At 37.9% G+C, this 26,616-nt stretch overlaps 1 protein-coding gene and 1 long non-coding RNA gene across 4 annotated transcripts in view; one reads left to right on the forward strand and one right to left on the reverse strand.

The window, feature by feature from the left end:
* LOC135211146 (uncharacterized) overlaps window positions 1-26,616 on the forward strand; it is a 152,399-nt gene that overhangs the window by 15,572 nt on the left and 110,211 nt on the right. For both annotated transcript variants that reach the window (XR_010313627.1, XR_010313628.1), the window contains exon 2: window positions 6,995-7,065. This is a non-coding gene — a long non-coding RNA (uncharacterized LOC135211146). The remainder of the gene's footprint in view (window positions 1-6,994; window positions 7,066-26,616) is intronic.
* The window catches only part of LOC135211144 (sodium-coupled monocarboxylate transporter 2-like), a 121,838-nt gene continuing 104,494 nt past the window's right edge, over window positions 9,273-26,616 (reverse strand). For both annotated transcript variants that reach the window (XM_064244303.1, XM_064244304.1), the window contains 10 exons: window positions 22,949-23,678; window positions 20,640-20,828; window positions 17,972-18,126; window positions 17,293-17,433; window positions 16,286-16,510; window positions 15,223-15,341; window positions 14,031-14,188; window positions 12,364-12,587; window positions 11,293-11,393; window positions 9,273-10,732 (listed from right to left, as the gene is read on the reverse strand). In XM_064244303.1, coding sequence (XP_064100373.1) covers window positions 10,476-10,732; window positions 11,293-11,393; window positions 12,364-12,587; window positions 14,031-14,188; window positions 15,223-15,341; window positions 16,286-16,510; window positions 17,293-17,433; window positions 17,972-18,126; window positions 20,640-20,828; window positions 22,949-23,275 — 1,896 coding nt within the window. In that variant the 5' untranslated portion in view covers window positions 23,276-23,678 and the 3' untranslated portion in view covers window positions 9,273-10,475. The remainder of the gene's footprint in view (window positions 10,733-11,292; window positions 11,394-12,363; window positions 12,588-14,030; window positions 14,189-15,222; window positions 15,342-16,285; window positions 16,511-17,292; window positions 17,434-17,971; window positions 18,127-20,639; window positions 20,829-22,948; window positions 23,679-26,616) is intronic.

Consider the following 26,616-nt stretch of genomic DNA (forward strand, 5'->3'; position numbering starts at 1 on the left):
TCTCTCAACACCGATTTTGATGAGATTTTTACCATATACTCCCTTCCCCCAAAAAAAGGAAGGTTACAGTCAAATTTTGAAATTCGAGGGGCATTTCCAAAGGGGGTCATAACCCCTCTTTTTCATACCCCCTCATTTTTACAAATCACACGAACACTATATAAATCCTCATTTCTCCAATTTTGATAAGATTTTAAATATGTCAATATCAAACCGGGAAAGGTCATGGAGGAAAAACAGAATTAAAATCAGACCATTGATTGGGTAAAGGGGCCTTGATTTTATATTTTCAAACCTCTTTTCGGCCCTTCACTGTGGAGATGAAGAAGGACTCCCGGCCGTATACTTCTACTACAATTGTAACAGCTGTGATTATGATACAAATCTTACTTGCCATTCAATGCCATAACTATATTGTGGAATATTTACTTAAGGTTCGTGTTGGTGTGATGATATTTAGTTTACGTAAATAGTTTTGGACTATTAGCATTATATTATAGTCATTCATACGTAAGCAGGGTTTCTTTATCACCGTACGAGTAATAATGGTTCTGTGATAAGACACTAAGCTGAGGTACGACCTGAACTATTCCTTCGTAAGGTGACACACACACACACACATATATATATATATTAATATATATATAATATAATTCTATATATATATATATATATATATATATATAGATATATATAATATATATATATTTTATTATTGTATATATATATAATATTATATATAATATATGTATATATATGTATGTATGTGTATTTGTATATATGTATGTGTATGTGTATGTATATATTTGTGTATATGTATATATGTGTATATAAGAATATATATGTATATATAATATATAATGCAACAAATCACTGTAGACGTATGATGATCATATATGCATACAGCCAGGAGAAGGGTGAAATGAAATGACTTGAACCGAGCGCTTTCATGTATTTCTACACCTCATCAGGGTTCAGGTACAAGTGCCAAGAAAACAAATACAGAGTCACAAGAAGACTTCGTGGCAAGACAAATGATGCTAAAAAACAAACAACGCTAACAACTACCAGACAGTTCTAATACCTAATAGCCTACTTGTTTTAAAATACCCTTCGTTAAAATCTCATCAACTTTGTACAAACCTAGGCTGATATTCAATAAATTATCACAGTCTTGTTTAATTATACATGATTCTATTAAATTTCTTTTCACCAAATCTCTACAAAACATAATTTCCTTTGAGTCTGTCCAGTTAATAACATGATCACTATTATTCATATGCACAAATAATGGATTTGACATATTACCAGTTCTTACATTATATTTGTGCTGTTTTAATCGAACTGCCAATGTCTTTCCACTTTGTCCCACGTAAGTTTTATTACAATTTTTGCACGGAATCTTATAAATACAACCTGTTCCATTTCCAGGTGAATTTCTTATCAGCAAGTTTCTAATAGTTCCTAGAGTTTTGAACACAACATTAATACCTAGTGGTTTGACTTGTCTCGGGATGTTATTAAAGCAGGTATAAAAAGGAAGCACTAAAAGGTTTTTGTTTTCGAACTTTTCAGTTTTTGTCAATCCATAAAACGTTTTTCGTGCCTTACAATACATTTTTATTCAAACCATCCTTTTAGAACTAAGACTGCTGTTTTTTCTGCTATGTTTTTAAGGGCCCTGCGGGTCAGCAGCCCCGAATTTTTAGATCATGAAATTGACAAGATACGTGAAATTGCTGGCAATTTGAGGTACCCAAACAGTTTTATTGAAAACACCTATTGTAAGGCACGAAAAACGTTTTATGGATTGACAAAAACTGAAAAGTTCGAAAACAAAAACCTTTTAGTGCTTCCTTTTTATACCTGCTTTAATAACATCCCGAGACAAGTCAAACCACTAGGTATTAATGTTGTGTTCAAAACTCTAGGAACTATTAGAAACTTGCTGATAAGAAATTCACCTGGAAATGGAACAGGTTGTATTTATAAGATTCCGTGCAAAAATTGTAATAAAACTTACGTGGGACAAAGTGGAAAGACATTGGCAGTTCGATTAAAACAGCACAAATATAATGTAAGAACTGGTAATATGTCAAATCCATTATTTGTGCATATGAATAATAGTGATCATGTTATTAACTGGACAGACTCAAAGGAAATTATGTTTTGTAGAGATTTGGTGAAAAGAAATTTAATAGAATCATGTATAATTAAACAAGACTGTGATAATTTATTGAATATCAGCCTAGGTTTGTACAAAGTTGATGAGATTTCAACGAAGGGTATTTTAAAACAAGTAGGCTATTAGGTATTAGAACTGTCTGGTAGTTGTTAGCGTTGTTTGTTTTTTAGCATCATTTGTCTTGCCACGAAGTCTTCTTGTGACTCTGTATTTGTTTTCTTGGCACTTGTACCTGAACCCTGATGAGGTGTAGAAATACATGAAAGCGCTCGGTTCAAGTCATTTCATTTCACCCTTCTCCTGGCTGTATGCATATAATATATAATGTATATATGTATATATATTATACGTAATAAAGGTTCCTGACAGAGAATATTAACACATACGACTCACTACACCCTTGAGAGCCTGAAGACTTGATAACCGTGTGAAAACTTTCTAAAACCAAATTAATGGGAGCGATTAAGACATTTGAATGCGTTACAACGAAGTAGTTCCTTTAATTATCCCACAGTCCAAGGCAGACCGACGGCTTCTCTGGGGTGCTTCGAGGTCCCACCACACAGAACAAAGTTGTTTAACGTCAAACATCATAAATGTCTTCGGTTCTAAGGCCCTGTCCACACGGTCGAGCTTTGGTCGACGAACTTTGTCCGATGTGACGTCAGAAGCGGAGAAACTGCGGGAAAAGTCAGAACTTTACCGCAGTTTCTCCGCTTCTGACGTCACATCGAGCAAAGCTCGGCCGTGTGGACGAGGCCTTATGCAGTCGAGGTTCTACTGAAAGAGATTTGCCTCTTCTCCCGTGCATGAAAATCTGCGTTGAGGTCCCTGTAATCTGGTTGTTGCGGAGTTGACGGTTTTAGTGTCGTCTTTGGCTCGTTTTAGATATTTTCTTTTATAAATCTAGTTGACCCGTTAACGTTTTGGGTTTAAACGTTTGTTTTAGTCTATTATTTGATTTTTATATTGTTCCGTGTTTAAATTACGTTAAGGTGAAATTGACCTTATCATTCACTTTACCTTTTGCCATTTGTCTTTCAGAACAACCTGGATCTTCCTCGTTTTGTATCTTTCTGGGACCTTATCACTAGACCATCAGTTTTTTGGACGCAGGTAAAAGGCTTCGTTGTATTGCATGGGAAGCATCTGAGTCGCCTTCGCTTTACGGGCAATGCCCCCAGACCAGAATCTTTCAAACTTTTTTTTTTTTACTGCGACCCACAGCATGAACCACATTTTACATTGCGACCCATTATACTCACGTGTAGTAAATCAAAGAAAAACTATTCACTAGCTTAATTTATTTAGCATCGACAATTTATATGTCGATTTCTTATATTCCGTGCGGATCGTCATCTGTTGACGAACAAGACAGATAATCTCTGTAAAAATAAAAAGTAGAATACTTCTTTACCTTAACTTAATGTCTAAAAGTGTTGAGACTAAGTCTGAAGTACAAAAAAAAGGATAAAAAAGATTATGAGGAAATAGGAAATTTATGTCGAATTAGTAAAGACAGAAAAAATAAAATTATATTGTGTAAAAAAATTGTTTAAAACTAGCCATTCAATTTTGGAACAACCTTGTTTAATTAACGATTCAAGACGAGAGAGAGAGAGAGAGTGTGTGTTTGTCGAGTGGCAGAGTTGTTGATGACAACTAGTTATTAAAATTTAACCAAACTTGTTTGACAGTTAGGGATTCAAGGAAAAAAAGAGAGGGAGAGAGTAAGAGACTGGCGGTTACCTTGGACAAAACCTTGAAGTTATTTCGACTGCAAAACATCCTTTTTGTATATGTAAAATAAATTCATAATGATATGTACTATTTTGTTTTAATTAGTAAAGCCTGCCTTGTCATGGGAGAAATCGGTAAAACTATACTCTGTTTTTTTCCATCTGCCCATCCGCCTGTGGTGTTTTTGTATGGTAACACTGCGTCCCGGGCTTTAAATAGTTACGCTATGTGTAAGTTTTAGGTAAATAAAAGGATATCTGGGTGTACATTTGCAACTGAAAAGTGTTTTAATAATTTACTGTTTGCGAATTACACCGTTAATATTCGAAATAGGATATTGTTATTATTGTTGAATGTAAGCTGAATGTAACTATCTAAAGCCCGGGACGCAATGTTACCATACGCAAACACCACAGGCGGATGGACAGATGGAAAAAACCGAGTATAGCGATGATTTAAGAGTGCTGTGCAACATTCAGAGTTGTTTATATTCTGCACTTGACAGCCAATTGCGTCTTTTCTTCTTCTTCTTCTTCTTCTTCTTCTTCTTCTTCTTCTTCTTCTCTTTTGTCGCGACCCATTTTATTTAAGTCTCGCGACCCACTGAAGGGTCTGGACCCACAATTCACACAGACGTTGCTCTAGATTAAAGGGCTGGAGGAAGGGTTCCCCTTGGAATACCCTAAACAGTCCTTGGGAAGTTAATAAAATAGAATTTGGTTCTTCCGTGAGTTCAGTGGTGTGAGAAGATATGAACTTAAGACATTTGAACTGCTTATGGGACGATACCTTTGTTCTTAAATGTGGAACTTTTTCAGGAGATAATCTCTCTGCCTTTGATAAAAGCTTTGATTTTGGTAACGCGAGTAAATCTGCAGCATTCCGCGGCCTTTTAAGATTGCTTATATTCTAGAAAACGTTGTTAACTTTAAAATTTGATAAATGTAATTAAAGTCTGATTAATAATCAGTTGAAGAATTTCTTATTTCGAGCAATTGACACATTGACCATACTTTTTCTTATTATCACTTTTAATGTGTCCATAATCTCTGGAACGAACCAGATTCTCCTTTAACTTTGAAGTACATTTCCATAAAATAGAACATTCATATGTTCCTAAACCTCAATTGTTCAGCACCACATCACTGCTTTATGGGCAACATGACACCAGTGTCCAGTTTTGAGTGTAGGGTGACTGAAGAATAAAAAGAGCAAGGAGTGTTTCGCCATAGGAGCAAATAGGTGTGTCTCTGTCTTAATCATAGGATTGAAACTGACAAACCTATAGCATGGGAAGTGGACTCGTGCATAAGTCACGTTGACCCAGTTGCAAACTCCTACAAAACTATGAATCAGAATGAGGGTTTATATTCACCCCTATACTTTGTTTTTTTCCATCTGTCCATCCGCCTGTGGTGTTTGCGCATGGTAACACTGCGTCCCAGGCTTTAAATAACATCCTATTTCGAATATTAACGGTGTGATTCGCATACAGTAAATTATTAAAACACTTTTCAGTTGCAAATGTACACCAAGATATCCTTTTATTTACCGAAAACTTACACATAGCGTAACTATTTAAAGCCCGGAACGCAGTGTTACCATGCGCGACCACCACAAGCGGATGGACAGATTGGAAAAAAAAACAGAGTATAGTCTTCAAGCTTGGGAAAAACCTGACGTTGTAATATTTTCCAAGCTTAGTATTTTTTTTAGTGAGCTAATAAGTGGTAACTGCATTGCACTATTAACACTAGATTATACATGCTCCTGTTTTGGTCAGAGTAGAGGAGCAGTCTTAGTTGGTTATTGTTGGTGTAAGAGGCGATTGGTGACATTGTTGGACATTTTTGTTTTTGACAACTGTGTGCTGAAGATATAAGGAAAACAAAAGAGAGGAAACCCAGTGTCAAATTTGACATTACACAACAGTTGCCCCTGAATGGACAATTGGAGGGATGGACAGACTGACAGAAGAATCAGCAATGAAAACATGACGAAATAGATACTATGAAATTGGCATCTAATACTTAACATGCCTCCGTTTAAAAGCTCATCACAGGCAACCATCAAGACAATGTAGCTAATGTCTCGTGGCATAAAACTAGAATGGAATGGAATGTAGAATTTAGGCTAAAGGCCGAGCGCTGGGACCTATGAGGTCATTCAGCGCTGAAGCGGGAATTTGGAGAAAGGTTTGAAAGGGGCACCAGGAGGAAAACCTCGCAATTGCATTATGAAATAAATGTTGAGAGGTTAGCACGATGGAAGAAACAGTATGAATAGAGGTACAGTAAAAGGAATGGAAGGGGTTGCAGCTAGCGACCGAAGGATCGCTGCAATGAACCTTGATTAATTCCTACAGTGCACGGTGCGAGGTGCACTGACAGCACTAACTTCCCTCCTGGGCCATAGAACTAGAAGAACTTGGCTGTAGTTTAAGATTAAAAGTAAAAATCGGCAATAGTCTTCGGGGATAGTACGATATTTGAGTTTGAGACCTAAACAGAGGTGCTTTCTGCTTAGACATCAGCCCCAGGGCTTCCTGAAGTTCTCAGATGTCTTCTACATCATGACTAAAGGAGGGGAAGTCTTAATATGACAGGAAAATGAAAGCTAGGGAAGTCAGAAGCTTGGCAGCAGAGCAATTCATGGATCATTGTTCTTGGCCAAAGACGGTGCTTGGGTGTGTTACATAGTGCAGTTTGAGAAGACGAGGCATTTCACCACTTTCTCTAGGGATTTGTTAACATTGCTCAGTAAATTTGGGAAGAAATGTTTGTATTACGTAATGAGGGGAATTTCAGAACACTTTAGGAGACGGAGATCTCTGTAGGAAGACAAAGACCTCCCTACGGGGTTAATATTCCCGAATCTAGCAAAATTCATGAAAATATGAATAAATTTAAAGAAAATGTAAAAGGTTTATGGAAATTAGATATATGAAGCATGGTACTTAAAATAGTGAGAAGTTGACTGGTAACCAGGAAAAATGAATATCAAATAAAATATTACGAAAACGACTTTTCGTATCCATACTATTCATTGCAGTTTTCCTCTGATTCGCAGGTTCTGAAATACGCAGCCCTTAGTTGATGGTACGAATGACCCAGTGATTACCATGAATTCACCAAAATTAGGTCAGTAATTTGTTGCTTATTTCAGTATCTTATTTTTTATTTTTTTTATCTAAGTAAGTGTCCTGCTGACGAGCCTCCATCCACAGGATAAGGAATAAGGTAATTGTAGATCAATATCTCCTTGTGCCTTGAAGGAATGCATACGAACTTGTAGCAGGATCTGTGAAGAGGGTTGTAACTTGTTAAGTTAAGTTTATCTTAGTTTAACCAGACCATTGAGCTGATGAACAACTCTCCCAGGCCTGGCCCGAAGGATTAGATATTTTTTACATGGCTAGGAACCAACTGGTTACTGAGCAAAGGGACCTACAGCTTATTATGGGATCCGAACCACATCGAGAAATGAATTTCTATCACCAGGAATAAATTCCTCAGATTTCGTGTTGGCAGAGCGTGGATTCGATCCCTGACCCTGAGATCGGTAGTTGAGCTAGTAACCGACTCGTCCAACGAGAAACTGGGAGGTTTAAAAAAAAAAAAAAAAAGTTTCCTTAGAAGCAGAAATTGGAACATACGAAGGCGTTGTTGGGGAAGATCTCTCTGTGTGAAGTGTGGATTTTGAATGGAATAGAGAAAAAGATAGAGGCCCTTGAAGTGAAGCGCTTGCATAGTATGTGTGTGGCTGGAAGGGCTGAAAGAGCGAGCCTTGAAGAAAGAATGTGAATGATTTGGAGGTACTTGGGGGGTGGGGGAGATGGGGGGGGGGAAAGGCGACGGGAACCCAGAGAATGCAGGTCGGACAAGGAGGAGGAGATAATGGGTAGGAAGGTTCTTGGTATTCAATACAGTGGGTTATTACTCCACTGTGTAGGGGTGTTGATGAGCTGCTGTTAAACCTTCAGTGATGTGTGGGCGTTAAAGTTCATCTTTATAAATGTCATTGAAGTTCAAGAGTGCCTTATTTTTTTTTTTTTAATAATGTCGTAGGAGCAACTTTTGACAGAAAGCGTAATTAAACTGAATGCTTGTAAAAACCACGACGGCCCTTAACGGTGAATAACGAAAACAACTCTTCGTACGCGGTACCTTTTATTGACGAATATTGATGGCTCTCACATAAGAAATAGATAAGTACATCACCTACAGATGCATTTCATACTTGACAGCTATGTTCGTCCGTAGACTACGAAAAGATTTAGAGGGGAAGAAAAGGCTTCGAAATGTTTCGAAGGCTGTTCTTAAGTGCTGCTCTGTTTGCTTTTGATTTGTTGTAAGACTAGAATAAATTTTCTCTCTTGGATGGAGGGGAAAACAAGTCCGCCAAGCATAAATGCTCTGTGAGGACTGGTTGGTCCTCTCGGCTCTGAGTATCAAATGTAAGTACAAATCATACAAAAATAGATTAAAAAAAACAGTGCGTCAATCTTAAATACTCTGGACAAATAAAAGTTATGTTTTCGTATGAATTTTTTTTAGCTAAGTTTTCTCAGGCAAGTTAGGATTGAAGAAACAGAAATGTTCTTTCTCACCATATGTAACAGTGACCTATATGCTACTTGAACGACCGTCTGAGACATCTAAATAAATATTTGTCATAGCTGAAGGCAGAATAATATTTAAAAAACAAAATGTCGTATACAAGGAATAAAAAAAAATTTTTCGATCGTGAAACACAAGAGATTATATATAAATACTACATACATACATACATACTACATACACATACAACATACATATATAATTATATATATATAATATAATATATACATATATATATATATATATATATATATTTATCCTATATTATATATATATATATATATATATATATTTATATTTTATATATAAAACCTCTCTAACAATACTATTGAGACATTTATCACATTTGTTCTCTTTAATTACTGAGACAACATCAACCATCTTTTCATTTGAGACAAAGTAATATCCTTTAATCGGACTATTTGAGACATAAAAAATAAATATATTTATATATTCCTCCATTTCTCTTCTCAAACACTCGAAGACGATCCTAACACAAATATTCTACATCAATGGTTTTGCGAATGCAACAAGTCGTTAGCAACGCTCATAAAAATAGTGAAGATATAAATGAAGGTTTATATATGGAAAAAATGAGTGAGTATTGGTGTAGATAGGAATAAACTATTGCAGCAGAGATATTATTGTAAACTCCCGTTATAGTGAATTTTTGGATATTGAAATTTTTTTTACTGAACTTTTGGATATTGAAAACTCCCGTTATAGTGAATTTTTAGAAATTAAAAATGTCCGTTATTTTCACTTTTTGGATATTGAAAAATCGCGTTATAGTGAATTTTTGAATCTTGAGAACTCCCATTACAGTGAATTTTTAGACATTGAAAACGCCCGTTATTGTGACTTTTTGGATGGAGAACTCCAATTATAGTGATTTTTTGGATGATGAAAACTCCCATTTTAGTGAAATTTTGGATAATGAAAACTCCTATTATAGTGAATTTTTGGATAATGACAAAAGATTCGCTCCCTCTCGCAAGAAGTCACGCAGTTTAAATTTAAAGTTTCTCAAAACCCGGATTCATTATAACACCGGAGATAGAAATGCTACAATTTGTATCCTGTGTCAAATTTGTCTTGGTAAGCACACTTCTTTCGTAACAGGAAATGGGGTCACTCACGTCGCTTTCTCCGGATTTTTTTTTCCATTAAATGCTACTACGAAAAATAGATGTTTGGTTTATATCACTATCTTCGAGATGAGACTTAAGGAAAGAACACAAATTTGGAAATGAGGAGAAACGGAGGTTGGAGGTCTGCGGGAATCAATACTACAATGTATTGGCAAGAAGGAATAATGGATTCACAGTTCACGCAAAGTACAGCATATTACATAGACACAGAAATATTATCATTAAATTTCTTAACCTAAGTAGTATCTACAGCAGTTAACAATACACAAATAGCACCATTAAACATGACTCATTCTTTTCAGTGCAAATGAATCTGGACAGATTCGCAATCGTCACTTCAGTTTAAATAATCTAAATGTTCACAATTTTCGACAGTCAGTAATTTTGATCACTCGATGACTGATCGCCTGATGTCATCTGTCACATCAATTCACAACTCGTCATCTGCGAGTTGTCCGTGTCCACTCACTCCGACTGTGGAACAGTCGGTCGACAGCTCTCAGCCCAGACATCCCTACAACGACAATCGTTCAGTTGCGTCCGTAGCACTTTCAGAAAACTTAAATTAATCTCACTTTTAGAGAATGTAATATCAGGGTTCAACGAATCTACGTTCTTTGATCCACCGAGTACTGGACGGCAATTCCTTCTGTGACGTCCAGAAGCCTGTCCAGAGGAAAAGAACTGTCAGTGGAGGCTGCTCTCTCACGCCTGCCGCCATCTTCCTTTGTACGAATCTCTCTCTCACGAAACCAAACACCTTCAGCGACGACAGCTCCCTCAGACGGCCCCTCTGCAGTCGCTGTCGTCCACGTTCTTGGCGTCCTGCAGTTCTCTCGGTCCAGGCAAGGGCTCCTTTTCGTCAGGACTCTCTGCGTCTCTTTTGGTGCCTTCGTTCCGTGGGATGCGGGAGGACGACCGCCTCAGGAAGGTCTTGATCAGAGGTTCTCGTCCCTGCAGGGAGGGCGTTCTCTCGAACAAAGACCACGACTTCGTGGAGACTAGCGACTTGTCGACGTCCTCTGGGGCGTTTGTACCTGAATATGAAACGACATCAGGTGATTTGTACGGAATGAACATGAATTCATCTTTTCTTATTGCCATGCATTTGAGAATTTGATGGTAGCCATTGAACCATCTATCATTTCTTGTTGAGCTTTTCGAATTTTACAGTTATTGGTAGGAGTCCTAAATGGAAGGAATAACTTTCCTAATTGGAAGGAATAACTTCAGCATAGGTAATTAACGATCATAGCCGTTTTCTCTTCTCTCAGAACATGACTCGACTCATCGCGGTCGGTAGGAGTGGGTCTCGTCACTGATGTCACAACAGTAGTGGTTCTTGACCTATTTCAGTGCCGGTACCCCTTGAAATCTCAGGAAATTTTCTCGTACCCCCATCCAATATAAATACAATACAAACAGGGTAAATGTACAGTACCCTTGCGCTGGCTATCATGTCTCGTGCCCCAAGGTTTAACGTTTCGTACAGGCACCCCAGGTTAAGAACCACTACACTACAGTCTCAGCTATAGAATGTCTGGCTACAGAAAGCAAGAGAATACATCCATAAACAAACAGAGAGACATTTCCTCACCTGTGACAACCGTAACTATTATGGCGACGATGATACACATGAGAGTTCCCCAGACCGAGTTCAGGCAGTAGGAGAGGGCGTAGATGCTGTGATCTGAGCCGCTGAAAAGAAAATAAAGACGTTAGGCGAAAGGGCTCTTTGTTAATACTGAAGTTCATTGGTTGACTGATTTGTGAATGTTCGGTCTATTGACTTGGCTCTAGAACCGGTAGGTTGTTCAAGTACCATGTAATGTGTGAAGTTGCGAGCAGCAGGAGAATTTAAAGTCTGTGTTAATGTGCTTAGGCTGCTCGAAAAAAAAGTTAAAATAGAAAACTGGTCACCTCTATTTCTGATTAATTGATAGCATGTCGTTTATTTAGCGAATGCATGAAAAAATTCTTAGAGTTCGATATGAAAATAGTCCTCAGAACTTTTTCGAAAATTAGTTGAACGTAGAAAAGAAGTATTGAGAAGTGCTTGGAGTTTTCTAGGCAAATTTAAGAGGAAATCGAAGCGAATTCTCGGAATAAGTTCGAAAATAGGAAACTGTTCGGCAGCGAACGCTCGGAATTAAGTCTATTTATACGTAGTCACTATTAAGGCCACGCAAAAACGATCGATTGATTGCATATTACAAATCTCTATGGCACATCACCAGCTTCACCGAAAGTTGATAGATATGGTTATAGATGCATATCGTGATCTGCAGATTGTTCGACGTACATATAAGGTCTTAAGTTTTTTTTTTTTTTATTTATTTCAAAAGTGATGAAACCGAGACATTTCAAGATCTCGAGAAAGTTCGATTCAGTTCAATGTTTTCATGGGTATTGTTCTACCTCAAAGCCGATCCAACTTGAGAGAGTCCGTTATATGGCGATATCTTGATCCAAAATATTACAGTCATGTTTTTGCAATTGTAATGAATGAGCATCAGAAAATGTGTGAGTTACAGATAATTCGAACTATCGCTGCAAAAAGAATACTTTTCTTGAAATAGAAATAAAGAATAAATGTCCGCGTAAGAAGGAAATAGTCTAGACTAAAAGTTCGTTTTCTTGAATGTTCTTCCACACTCCCAACACTCACTCGGTGCCACTCATGATGGGCGTCTCCGCAGTCGCTGCTTCGTCGAGGATGCTCGAAGCGGAGGTCAGGACTGGTGCGGGTGTTGTGGCATTGACCGGGAGCGGAGGGGTTGGGCAGCCGTCCCGCGACAAGGGCAGGAACGGCGTCTTCGTCTGGGTGAAGAGCTGCCCGACGGCGATCCAGATGTTGAGGACGATGGAGGTGATGAAACCGACGGAGGCTCCCTGGACAGAAAAGTAGAATAAAAATCGCGATCAGCAAAAAATGATGCGTTTTGTTTGTTTGTTTCTAGTTTTCACAAAAGCATTTCAGGTCGAATGATTCGCTGAGTTATGTCTGGGTTTTCGTTTTTTTGTTTGTTTTTGTTTTTTAAAGCTGATAGGTAAGATGGGTGAAAGAAGAGTGAGGGTAGCTAGCTAGCTAACCATGGTAGGGAATAGTTTAGAAAGTTAAGTATTAGTAATAGTTATGTAAAGTGTGGTTTATCCACAATTTTATTTGGGCAAGGGTACAATTTTTCTAACTAATATAAACATAATACAATCATGATTTTACATTATCCAAACATGGTGGATTGTAATAAGAAATTACGCGTTGTGGAATCCGCCTGCTTTCGGGTGACAGATGGCTGAAAGTTGTTAGGCAAGTGAAATATTATCAACTTTATGTTTGAGATGAATGTTTTTGGCGATGATTATACTAAGGTATTTGTATCAAGTTTTGGTACTTGAAACTAAGTCCATGTTATAATCTAGTGCATCAAATAGGCCTAGTACCATGCGGAACCTCCGCTCAGATTTCATGAAGATCTGGCGACGAAAGTGTAATAATAATAATAATAATAATAATAATAAATAATAATAATAATCACATAGTAAGGAAAGTGATGGATTCCTAAGGAGGCAGGATGCAACCCGGAACCCCACACTATAAATATCACCCACTTGAATTGGAGGACTGTGATAGAAAAATAAAATAATAATAATAATAATATGGAGTTGTAATACGGGCATACACTATAAACTTCATCATAAATAAGGACAGACTAATTATCCAAAAGGCAAATAATCGCAATGATATAACAAGTAAGTCTTGAAATATGTGCTTTACAGAAAAAGTCATTCCCACGTCCTATTGAAACAGATTTTAATGGTAATCTCTTAAATGAATTCTGTTGATATAATCTTTTCACATTGAATGTAATGAAGTTGCGCAAATATACCACTGTTCAGTAAGGTTTTTGTTCGAACGACGATATGGAAATCAACCACACATGGGATTAGATCTTTAGAATCAAAGGTAGACTTTACAAAAATATTTATAATTCGGCCAGTCGAATCGTCAGCATATCTGACCTATATTTTCCAGTAGAATTTTAGGCTGCTTCATGTGAAAAAGGGAAAAGATATGAAAAAAATAATGACAACACAATGATAAATGAATAAAAAATACAAGTATGGTGGTAATAGGTTACATGACAGGTGTTTCCGAAAAGAGAAAGTCATCCGACGGTGACTTTGGTGGGAGTGCGCATGCGCCTGTATCGCTCAGATCTCCCCTTCTGTTTCGGGAGATTTATTCGTCAATAAAAGCAATAACTAATCATTAATATTCATCACAGTCCCAGTAGTATTAAAAGTCAATGACAACTTGTGGGATCTACATACCTTGACGTTGATCCAGGGCAAGTAGACAGCTACGAGGAACAGGCCGATCAAGGGTCCTGAAAGGGCTCCGTTGATGGCAAACAGAGTCCGGAGGAAAGAGTTGCCCATCTGGGAGACGAGTAGGCCCAGGACGATGCCCAGGATTCCGGAGAGGAACACTACAAGAAGATGAAGAAAGTAAATTTTAAGGATTTTTTTTTTTTTAGAAATCAAGCAATTACACAATAAAGTGATGCAAGTTCGAAATAAAATGAATTTGACGAAAGCAACGAGAGACGGTTATGAAGGAGGAGTAACATCGAGTCATAAACCTCGTCTGGGCATTTTCACTGCTTTCTGGAAATGCCTTGGGCAAGCCAGGAACGGCGACAAGGTTACGTAAGCTCTTCAAGAATTTCTCCTGAAGTACTCAGCAGGTTTTAGTTGAGAGAGAGGGAGGGGGGGTGGGGGGGTGGGGTTACGTTAAAGCTTCCATATATATAATTAACACGTGTGGACTGGGAGTCAACATTCCGGCTGAATAATATGACGTCATTTCCTGTTGTCACCTGTTTTTCGATTTGAACGAGTGACGTTAAAAGGAATAATAAAAGCTCGTGCTTTATGTGTTAATAAAATGGCGCTAGGTTTCTTGAAAGGAATTCTAGTGAGGAATTACGGCCTTAGAATTTCACACCTGTTAGAACGTCTGGTCGATTTTGCTGGATAAAGCGTTTCATAATGCTTTTTGTTTTTACATTAAGCCTTTCGCATAGGATTATATACATATATATATATATATATATATATATATATATATATATATATATATGTGTGTGTGTGTGTGTGTATTACATATGGGCGTGTATATAATAATAGGTTGCCGCAGTATGTTATTATAGACTGCTATATCAATTAGACGAGTATGTTATAATGATTGAAAATCTTATGCAATGCTTTGAAAGGTTATAAAGTAATTAATTTACTAAAAAAATGCACGTGAAAGAAAGTAAAATTGTCAGATTTTACAGAAATAAAGTTATGAGAGAGAGAGAGAGAGAGAGAGAGAGAGAGAGAGAGAGAGAGAGAGAGAGAGAGAGAGAGATAACCTTCATAAAAGATTTCTTGCGAGAGGTTGAGAGAGAGAAAAATTGCCCCAAGAACCTTCAGAAAAGATCTGAGAGAGAGAGAGAGAGAGAGAGATATGCCTTACCTATGACCTTCTGGAGAGCTCCTTTCTTGACCTCAGAATAGTTTCCCAGCTTACGAATTTCCTTCAGGAAGTCTTCCCAGAGCAAAGCAGTCATGGAATTCAGCTGGGTTGACACCGAACTGTCAAAAAAAAAAAAAAAAAATAAATAAATAAATAAATAAATAAGAGCACATAATTATTATATTGAATAATAAGTCAGATAAAACACGAGGCAGAGAATGGTGTTCGAAGAATAACGTAATAACGTGCGCGTATTTGATAAAACAGCCTTACGATTAATTGCCTCTTTAAAAGCTTGTCATTGGAAAACATCCCTCAGTAGAGGAAGTGAACTTCTTAATTATGACGTATCTCTGCTGTAGCCAGCGTCATTTTACAAGATTAAGATTTTTAGATGAAGAATAACTTAACCAACAATCAAAAAAAGATTCTAAAGTCGACAACCTTCATTACTCTTATATAGTGGACAAGCTGTATTAAAGATTAAGAAATGTCGTTACAATCTGGACACGTTCTAATACAGGGTGTCCATAAAGTCCCAGTACCACTGCAATAAATAAATACTTGTAATGGCACCGGGACTTCATGGACACCCTGTATTTTGTTTTTGAATAACTGAAGGAAAATCATTCCTGTGGACAGTAACAATTTCACGGTGCCAGAGAATGGATATTCTTTGAAATGTGAAATCGGACGATGTCATAATCCATTAGATCAAATAATCAGGATTCTCCGGGGGCTTTTGTCGCAGGGGCGTAGTGCTGTCAGTACACTTCACGTGGCGAACTGCAGCCGTTACTTATGAGTCTTTGCAGCGTCCCTTCGGCCCCTAGTTGCGACCTCTCTCATTTCTTTTACTGTACCTCCCTTCATATCCTCTTCCACTTGACTTTCCACCTCTCTAAAAATTGTTTGATAGTGCAACAGCGAGGTTTTCCTCCTGTTACACCTTTCAAACCACCTTACTGATTGTCGGTTTCCCTTTGAGCCCCGAATGACGTCATAGGTCCCACGTTTGGCCTGAGCCAAAACTGAGAATGTCTGAAGAAAACAAGGATCCTACCTGAGCACAGCTGCGTAGATGGCGGCCACAAAGACGCCAGCCATTCCGGGGATTTTCGTCAGGACGTAGACCACATAGAAAACCACCACCACTGACGGATCTGGCACCTTGGTCGTCGGACTGGTGATGGGGTCGCAATCCTTGAAGTGGGCGTACATGACGAGGCCGGCCAGATGGATCAGTGCCTTGAGGAACACCATTCCCAGAGCGGCGTAGTACAAGACACTGCGACGTGGGAAACGAAGGAAGGTGTGGTTACGACGAGAACGTTTCTGACTTCATGAGCTCAACATTCAGCGGAAGAATATGATTTTGTTGTCTAAGAAACGGTTCTTGTTCCGTTCCAGAGGAACGAAAGCAGGCAACTTTAATAATGACTTACATTTCTTTTTTCTGGGCCTTTTGGGAAAATGACCAGAAAAGTGAACAAAAAGAATTAGCCAAAAAATGTGATAAAATAGTCGCCACTCAATGTTTCCCTGTTTTACCCAAATCTGGCGACAGTCTTTGCCTAATCTTTATTGATTTGACTGGCCTCATTTCGCCTAGGAAAATATTGCTATAAGACTTTACGTTTCGTGAAGTTGTCAGCAATGAGCAACGATGTCTATACTCGGTTTTTTTCCATCTGTCCACCCGCCTGTGGTGTTTGCGTATGGTAACACTGCGTCCCGGGCTTTAGATAGTTACATTCAGCTTACATTCAACAATTATAATAACATCCTATTTCGAATATTAACGGTGTAATTCGCATACAGTAAATTATTAAAACACTTTTCAGTTGCAAACGTATACCAAGATATCCTTTTATTTACTTAAACTTACAGATAGCGTAACTATCTAAAGCCCGGGACGCAGTGTTACCATACGCAAAAACCACTGGTGGGTGGACAGATGGAAAAACACAGAGTATAGGCAAGTTACTTCAGCAGAGCAAAATTCAGTTCCCAAGTCCCCGAAATGAAATTCAATTTGGCCCCCCCCTCCCCCTCCCCCTCATGACTTACCTCTGTGCTTGCTTGACGGAGCCAGTGCTGAAGAACCTTTGCGTCTGGCTCTGGTTGACGCCGTAGGTGCTCAGGGAGAAGAAGAGTCCGAACGTGACACACAGCAGGAAGCTGTGTCTTTGGTAGGGATCGGGATTGAAGCTGTTGGGAGAGAGTCAGAGAAAGTTCTCAGTTGGTGCTCACTCAGACTTTATTATTTTTCATCGGAGGTCAAAGATCTCTCTTCTATTATAATGATTCGGTTGGTTTCTTTTCTCCAGGTAATTGTAGGGGCTTGTTGGGCCTTAAATGTTTTTTTGTATGTACGAGGGTTTAGAAGTTTGGAGAGAAAAACGTATTTTCTGGCGATACTTGCATGATTCCTAAATATAACTGTTTTTTCTTAAACCAAACAACATTTACAGCTTTGAAAAAGTAAGTTGAAAACCTAATATTTCATCAAATTAATTTTCCTGCAGAAGAATGTTGATTATTATATAAATTTTATTTCCCCCCAAAAATTCTGTGAATTTTCTTTTATATTCCCACAAATGCACGTGACAAAAAAAAAAGAAAAAAAAAAGAAAAGGAAAAATCCCGACATTTAATAGTTCTTACTTGAAGAATTCGATCCTGCCACAAAAAAAAAAAAAAAAATAAATAAAATAAAGGAAAAATCCCGACATTTAATCGTTCTTACTTGAAGAATTCGATCCTGCCACCGTGATATGCGATGTCCCAGATGTTGTCGAGCCCCCCCATCGTCAGCGACCCTTGGATCACGATGGCCAAGACGCCAGCGACCATGACCAGAGCCTGGAAGGCGTCCGCGTACACGACTGCTTTCACTCCTCCCTGGAAGACGGAGAGAATGGAATAATTGAATTGAATTGAATATAGAATTTAGGCCAAAGGCCAGCTTATGAGGTCATTCAGTACCGAAACGGAAATGACAGTAAAAGTTTTGAAAGGTGTAACAGGAGTAAAACCTCGCAGTTGATAGAAGGTGAAAAGTAAGATGGAAGGAAGAGAATATAAAAGGCGGTACAGTAAAAGAAAGGAAAGGGGTTGCAGCTATAGGGGCGCCGAAGGCACGCTGCAAAGAACCTTAGATAATGCCTGCAGTGCGCCGCAGGAAGGAGAGAGAGAAGAGCTTGTGGTAAATGAATTCGAAGTCCAGTTGAGATAAATGTTGAAGGAAAAGTTCAGATGACTCTTGCATATAAAAGATATTTGGATGAATGACTTGGACCACAACCAGATTCGCTGAACAGCAGCACCAATATGCTGTCAATGTGCATCGCTGTCGAACTTTCCAGTTCCAGAGGTCCTTTATTCCTCCTGACACCGCTGGACTGTGGTTCCAGCCTCTCAGAGGATGTCGTGCTATTGGAACTTCAATAGTTCAAGCGCAAATGCAATGCGTTACTACCTAATACTCGGTTTTTTTCCATCTGTCCACCAGCATGTGGTGTTTGCGTATGGTAACACTGCGTCCCGGGCTTTAGATAGTTACATTCAGCTTACATTCAACAATAATAATAACCCTATTTCGAATATTAACGGTGTAATTCGCATACAGTAAATTATTAAAACACTTTTCAGTTGCAAATGTACGCCCAGATATCCTTTTATTTACCTAAAACTTACAGATAGCGTAACTATCTAAAGCCCGGGACGCAGTGTTACCATACGCAATTCCACAGGGGGTTGGACTGATGGAAAAAAAAAACAGAGTATAATACTCTTCTTACGTTGTGATACATATCTATCTCTCTATTTATTAGTTTATATTTTTAATAGGTGGTGTTTCTTCCTCCTTTCTATCCCTTGACTTCCTCTCACTTCTTCCCGATGAACACCTTAATATTCTTTGCAAACTTGAATTTCAAGTCAGTGACCCCTTTGGTGGGCTTGTTCCTTATGACTATAGGTTTCATCTGCTGAATAATAATAATAATAATAATAATCACAGCACAACAAGAAGGCTTAAGAGAAATTCATTAAAAAGGAGAAGAACAGAACCAAAAAAGGAATGAGAAGAACTGCAAGTAACAGAATTATCAGGAGAACTTCCTGGCCACAAGATTAGAAGAAGGAGAACTTCAGGAAACGAAGACATCGAAGGAGATATTCTGATAATTTAACCTTGGAAGAGGGAGGAGAAAAAATTACGAAAACAAATGGAAATGAGGAACAATATTGATAAGAATGGCATACAGGAAGTTGCTATGATGCGGGTATGAGGAATTAGGAACTCGTGACAATAGCGGTAGAACACACGGAAGGAAGCTGAGTTTCCACAGGAGTAGAAGTTAAGAAAATACATAAGACAAGAACAAGACAAAATTTATCACCAGTAGACCCTGGAGGGGGGTAGCGCCGTCAGTGTGCCTCATGCGGTTCAAATGTAGGCATACTTAAGGTTCTTTGCAGCGTACCCTCGGCCCCTGGCTGCAACTGTTTTCATTCCTTTTACTGTACCTCTTTTCATATTCTCTTTCTTCCGTCTTACTTTCCATCCTTTCCTAACAATTGATTCATAGTGAAAGCGCGAGGTTTTCCTCCTGTTACACCTTTCAAACCTTTCCACTGTCAATTTCCGTTTCAGCGCTGAATGGCCTTAGTAGTTGCCCCAGTGCTTGGCACGTGCGCTTAAAATCTTTGTCAGTCAGTCACCAGCAGAAAAAGAACTTGAAATAGCAATAAAGAACTGGGAAAAGAAGCTGTGATAACCAACTTAAGAGAAATAAGCTAAATAAAAGAAGTTTAGAGAACACATAGGAAAGTTCAGGAACAAAAACAATAAAAATATTCAGTAAAAAGCGTAACGGGATAGTAAGATGCAGAAGGTCAGATGCCACGAACTTGAATGAAGAAGAAGAAGAGGTTGAGATACCGCTGATATAAATCATGGAAAGAGACAGTTTTATTAGCCGTTACGATTGACCTTCTCCTACTTGGCTATAAAATTAATGTATTCTGTATAAACATGGCTAGAATCTGACAATGATAATAATGATCTGTGGCCAAGCCCTAATACCTCCTGCACGAAAGTAATGGTGTGTCTCGTGCCTGGTAAATATTGGAGGCCTGCTCACTTCTAAATTTTTTGTATTTTATTTGAAGCTTTAAAAAGAAGATATATATATCTATATATATACGTATATATATATATATATATATATATATATATATATATATATATATATATCTGTGTGTATCAAACCTACATTGAGAAGACTAGATCCTGATATTGTTTGAACTATAATGGATGAATCATCCTCTAAAAATAATAATGATGATGATGATGATGGCGGTTTTTTGGAGACAAGATCTTTCTAAAACAGGACGAAGGAAGGACTTACGAATGCCGAGTAGAGGGTGCATGTGGCGCCCATGATGAAGATGTTGATCATGATGGGGAGACCCGTGAAGAACTCGAGGGCGATGGATGGAGGATACAGGACGAATCCGATGAAGAAGTAGCCGCCCAGGAGCTGAAGGACGACCGTCGCCTTACGCAAGCTCTTGGACTTGAAGCGCCTCTCGATGTACTGCAAAGGAAAGACAACGGCTGATGACAAGTTCAGGTTATGTATGCGTATACCCCGTAGAGGGGGAGTGCCGTTAATGCACCTCACTCGAGATGCACTGTAGGCATTACTTAAGGTTCTTTGCAGCTTCCCTTCGGCCCCTAGCTGCAATCCTCTCATTGCTTTTGCTGTACCTCCGTTCATATTCTTCCATATTACGTTCATAGAGCAACTGCGAGGTTTTCCTCCTGTTACACCTTTCAAACCTTTTACTCTCAGTTTTTCATCCAGCGCTGAATGACATCATAAGTCCCAGCGCTTGGCATTCGGCTTAAATTGTATATTCATTTCCTCCTACATATGCGTATAAGTGTGAATGCCACGCTCCCAGAACTCTGAAATATATTAGTGTGTGGGAGTGATAGTAACGTGAACACTAGTACCTAACACATCTGGAAGGTATTTGTGGTCATTACGTCCACATCTAAGTGTCAAAAGGGTGTCAGAAACAGCTGGAGGGTATTTATTATTTCTCATCTCTTTATTTTTATTCACATTATTCACTTCCACTGTTGTTGAAGTGAATAATGACGCGTTACTTCTCATAGCAGAAGTTAGGTCACCGGTACTTCGTCCATTTAATGTCTGCAATACCCAGTCAACAGCACCTGTAAATTATGTAATATTTATTATAAGCTCCATTCTTACCCTCGTCCATTATTGTTGTTACTTTTGTAAAGACAAATTTATATATAAAAAAATCATACTTTAATGGTCATAAAATTTAAAAATAATATATATATATATATATATATATATATATATATATATACATAATATATACACACACATATATATATATATATATATATATATATATATATATATATATATATATATATATATATATATATATATATATATATATATATATATATATATATATATAAAGTTTAGCAAGCGCTGCCAGTTTGGCCGCATGTGATTGTTCATTTGTCGCAGTGAAGTCCTTATTGTATTTTTCCAGTTACATCAACTGTTTTTTTTTTTTTTTTGTTTTTTTTTTTTTTTTTTTTTTTTTTTTTTTCTAGAACTAGCAAGTGCCGAAATTCTTGGCAAAAGCATATTTTTTTTTTACCCGATTCTATGAATTCTTTTTTATGGAAGACCCAACAATTCCCGAAATTGGCAAAATCATATTATAATGTTTTTGTACTTATCCGACTCTGTGATGGGGTGTTTCCATCGGAAGAGCTTTCAAAAAGGTGTCAGAAATAGTCAAAGGTATTTTAAGGTGTCGGAGCAGTGTCAGAAGCAGCTATTAAGGATTTGACGCCACTTGAAATACTTTATTCTTGGCTTGGTGTTGGAAGTAACCAGAGGAAATTTCATATACTTATATTTACATCTAATACTACCCTAATATACTACTACTACTACTACCTCTACTACTACTACTACTTCTGGTAACAGTAATAATAATAATAATTTTAAAAAATGAAAATGTCTAAGTAACTGATAACTCTAAACCCCCAATTTTTTTTTACCTATAATCATTTTTAGCGAAAACAAGCGGAAATTTCGGGGAGATTTTTTTTAAGTATCCTGGATGATGAAAATAAGAATATTCGAAACAGTGATGACGTGTAAATGCCTCTGCCCAGGCGCTCTAATTTTTATTTATTTATTTATATATTTATTTTTCCTTTGTCAAATTTGTCAGAGACCAAAGTCCCAAGAGGAATTAGAGTAACATGAGTCAAAGTAATACAGTATTATCCCCTGGATATTGATCTCTTAGGTGGGTAGTGCAGTTCATGGACCTCGTGCGGTGCACTGTAGGGATCACTTAAGGTTCTTTGCAGCGTCCCTTTTGCCTCCAGCTGCAACCCCTTTCATTCCTTTTACTGTACCTCTGTTCATATTCTCTTTCTTTCATCTTGTTATCTATCCACCCTCTCCTAACACTTGTTTCATAGTGCAACTGCTATGAGGTTTTCCCCTTGTCACACCTTTCAAGCTCTTCTATTCTCAAATTCCTTTTCAGCGCAGAAAGACCTCATAGGTCCAATCTATGCTCTACTCCTGAATATTGATAACAATTGCGATGAATGCCACCTTTTACAACAAGGAAAACTCACCTGATACAGCGACACCACCTGGAGCGGGTACATGATGGGTATGAAGACTTTGGCGACGATCGTCATCCCTATGACGATACCCACATCCATGACCCACAGCTGGGTGCCGTAGGCGTACATTTCCCCGGCATTTCCCATGATTGTGATTGCCGAAATGGTCCCCACCATCATGCTCATGGCGAGCGGGAACGGCTTCATCGACCGCCCTCCGAGGAGGTACTCCAAGGGGGTGGACTGGAGCCCTCGGACGCCATAGTAAATGCCGATGGCGGCGCTCGCGATGAGGGAGATGCTGAGCAGCACGATGTCGACTATGCCGAGCGTCATTTTTTATGTCCTTCGCAAACTTCTCTTCGCCGAAATACAATTGAAAGTCTTCGCGACTTGATGCAAACGATGTAGAACTTGTGCCTTGTATTCCTGTCTTGCTACCTGATTCGGTTAATCCTTTGGCAAAGGTCCCTTTTCAGTGGGTTCGGCAAAACTGCCTCGTAAATAGTTCACCGATCAAGTTAGTTCTCTGCCAGTTAGTTTCACTGGAGTCTACGAATGTCACTGGAGCCAGAAAAAAACTACTTTCCACTGAAACGTCTCGGTCTGAATGCAATCACAGTGTTCTGATACACTTTCGATCACTCCAGAGAAATGTAACAACGGATGACGCACGCGCTCAGTTCCTTGTGACGTCACTTTCCCTCATCGTGAGAGGCTGCCGACGAAGAGCTTCTTCCTGGAAAGAAAAAAAGATGGTTTCAGTTGGACATGGAAGCACGATCTGATTACAAAATTCGTATTCATGAGCAAGAAAAAATTGTGAACTAAAGTCTTAAAAAAAAAAATCCAATGTTTCTTTTCCACTTCACTAATTACATTGCTTCTACAGTAAGGCTCCTGGGTTATTGATAACTTTACGAAAGAGCAGGCGAAATGAATAGAAACCATAAAGATCAGAATCTTATCATTTACATTCTGTCTAGATAAAAAAAAAGGAATTTGTGTAAACATATAATGTCTTGTTATGGGATTTCGTCTGATCCCAGTGCGCAAAGAATTTTCAGAAATAGGATGTTATTAACGTGTATTACAAGTCTACTTCCACCGCCTTTCTGTTCCAAGTAACGCCCGTGTATAGAACTGAACCAGTCAATGAAGCCTCTTTATCCCCAATCTCAAGTACCGATCATCGATTACCATCGTTAATTGGCGCAGTTAAGGTCAATATTGTAAACTAGAGGTTAAAGTAAAAAAAAAAAAAAAAAGTCAATTATTCAGATCACTGAACTCCGTTACAAGGACCCAGCAAGTCTTGCTTTACGGATGTACTTTTCTGATGGGAAGAAATCTGGGCGGACGATTCCAAGTTATTGCAAGAAAACTGAGTGGTAATGGTTGCTCAACTTTTTCTATTGCGTTCCTATGTGGATTTTCCACCGTACAAATTTGTTGGCTTTGTAAACAATTAATTTTTCATATATATATATATATATATATATATATATATATATATATATATATATATATATATAGGGTGTCCATAAATTCATAGTGCATTTACAAATACTTGTCGCTTCGTAATTATGCTTGATAGAATTCATCTATGAAAATGGTAAGAAAACTTAATGTGTCTATTTTTTCTGTTCCCCTGAAGTGTTTTTTTTTTATTTGCTTTATCAAATATTTTTCATAATTCTCGAAAATTAAAAATGACTTTTTTTCAGAACCGCTGTTGGCCAATGGCTTTACTGGGAGAGAAAATAAACTGCGTTCTTTGGTTGGCTGAGCATAGTATATATATATATATATATATATCATATGTATATAATAATGATATATCTATAAATACATACATACATACATATTATATATTATATATAATATATATATATATATATATATCTATATATATATATATATATATATATATATATATATATATAAATATGTATATATATATATATATATACATACATACATACATATATATATATATATATATATATATATATATATATATATATATATAGGTGCGTATATATACTTGCGTCCTTGTGTGTGTATAATTATGTGGCTTTGTCAAGAAAGCTCATACACTAATTAACCCACTTTGATTCTACGAAATACGTTGTATGTATTTGAATACAAATTAACGGAAGGTTAATATGGAATCTGATGCTATGTGTTTGTGTATGTATCAGTGGGCTGCGAACAGTTCTCATTTATAGTGACCTTTCTAGTTTTATTACCTTGTGATTGCGTACACATTTTTAATGAGAAAGTACTATCTCATCTTGCCGGCAGCGCGAATGTATGTGTTTTTTTTTTATCGGAATTCGACCTGAGAGTGTTGTCACTGGCACTACCAAGAATGGTGCCAGTTTTGTGTTTCCGACTTCAGCTATCAGCAGTATCGAATTTAGGGACACTCCCTCACAGACAACATGTGGTCTTGGTCTGGTGTAAAGTCATCAAACATACTCACAGAGAAAGAGAGAGAGAGAGAGAGAGAGAGAGAGAGAGAGAGAGAGAGAGAGAGAGAGAGAGAGAGTAAAGGAAGCTAGCAAAATGATGTGATGATAACTATACTCGGTTTTTTCCATCTGTCCACCCGCCTGTAGTGTTTGTGTATGGTAACACTGCGTCCAGGGCTTTATATAGTTACATTCAGCTTACATTCAACAATTATAATAACATCCTATTTCGAATATTAACGGTGTAATTCGCATACAGTAAATTTTTTAAAACTCTTTTAGGTTGCAAATGTACACCCAGATATCCTTTTATTTACCTAAAACTTACACATAGCGTAACTATCTAAAGCCCGGGACGCAGTGTTACCATACGCAAAGACCACAGGCGGGTGGACAGATGGAAAAAAAACAGTATAGTGAAAGAGAGAGAAAATACCTAATAAATGATTTCAGTCATGTAAGGTGAGGACTATCTCTTGAGAGACCTCCTAACGAGATGTATACCACATGATGGTATAAATTTTGACAGTGCTCATCACTATTTTTTTCTCTCTTTCTCTTCACTTGCTATGGAACCCAGTACAATCGACTAAAGTCTAATTACGTAATTCAGTGCGCTGAGGGTAAGAAAGGCAAACAGGTGTTAAGGACCGCACCCATATCGATCGTCCCATCCTTCCCCGGTTGCAAATTCCTGAGATGTATGCTAGTATTGCACTAGGCCCGGTTCTTTTTTACCATGCCCCTGGGTTAAGTTAGGTTATGTTAGGCTAGTTTGGTATGGGAGTGAAATTTGGGTGTGGGGAAACACAATGAGATTATTTTCAAGAAAATTCTCTGGTTAGGTTTTAAGATATGGCGTCCCGCTTTTTTCAGGGAAAGGTTCGGTAATCTGTTACCTGTCGGGAAAATGGTCACGAGTTCGAATATCGAGCGCTTGTCATTGAGTTGACAGTTGAACGCGCTGTCTGTTGAACTTAGGCGGCCAACTGAGACAAAGACAGAAGTGATGATAAACATGAAATATTTGTCGGCTTTCGCCAAGTGAACGATTTCATAAAGCAGGCCTTTCTAGCTCAAGAATAAAACCTATATAGATTCTTTCTCCCGGGGAAAGTGGCAAAAGCAGCACTTACACAAAGAGTCCACAATCCTGCGAAGCCGCAACTATATTTACAGTTAGCTTACCATAATAAATAT

Source organism: Macrobrachium nipponense, chromosome 4 (genome assembly GCF_015104395.2).
Source record: "Macrobrachium nipponense isolate FS-2020 chromosome 4, ASM1510439v2, whole genome shotgun sequence".
Classification (NCBI taxonomy): Eukaryota; Metazoa; Arthropoda; class Malacostraca; order Decapoda; family Palaemonidae; genus Macrobrachium; species Macrobrachium nipponense.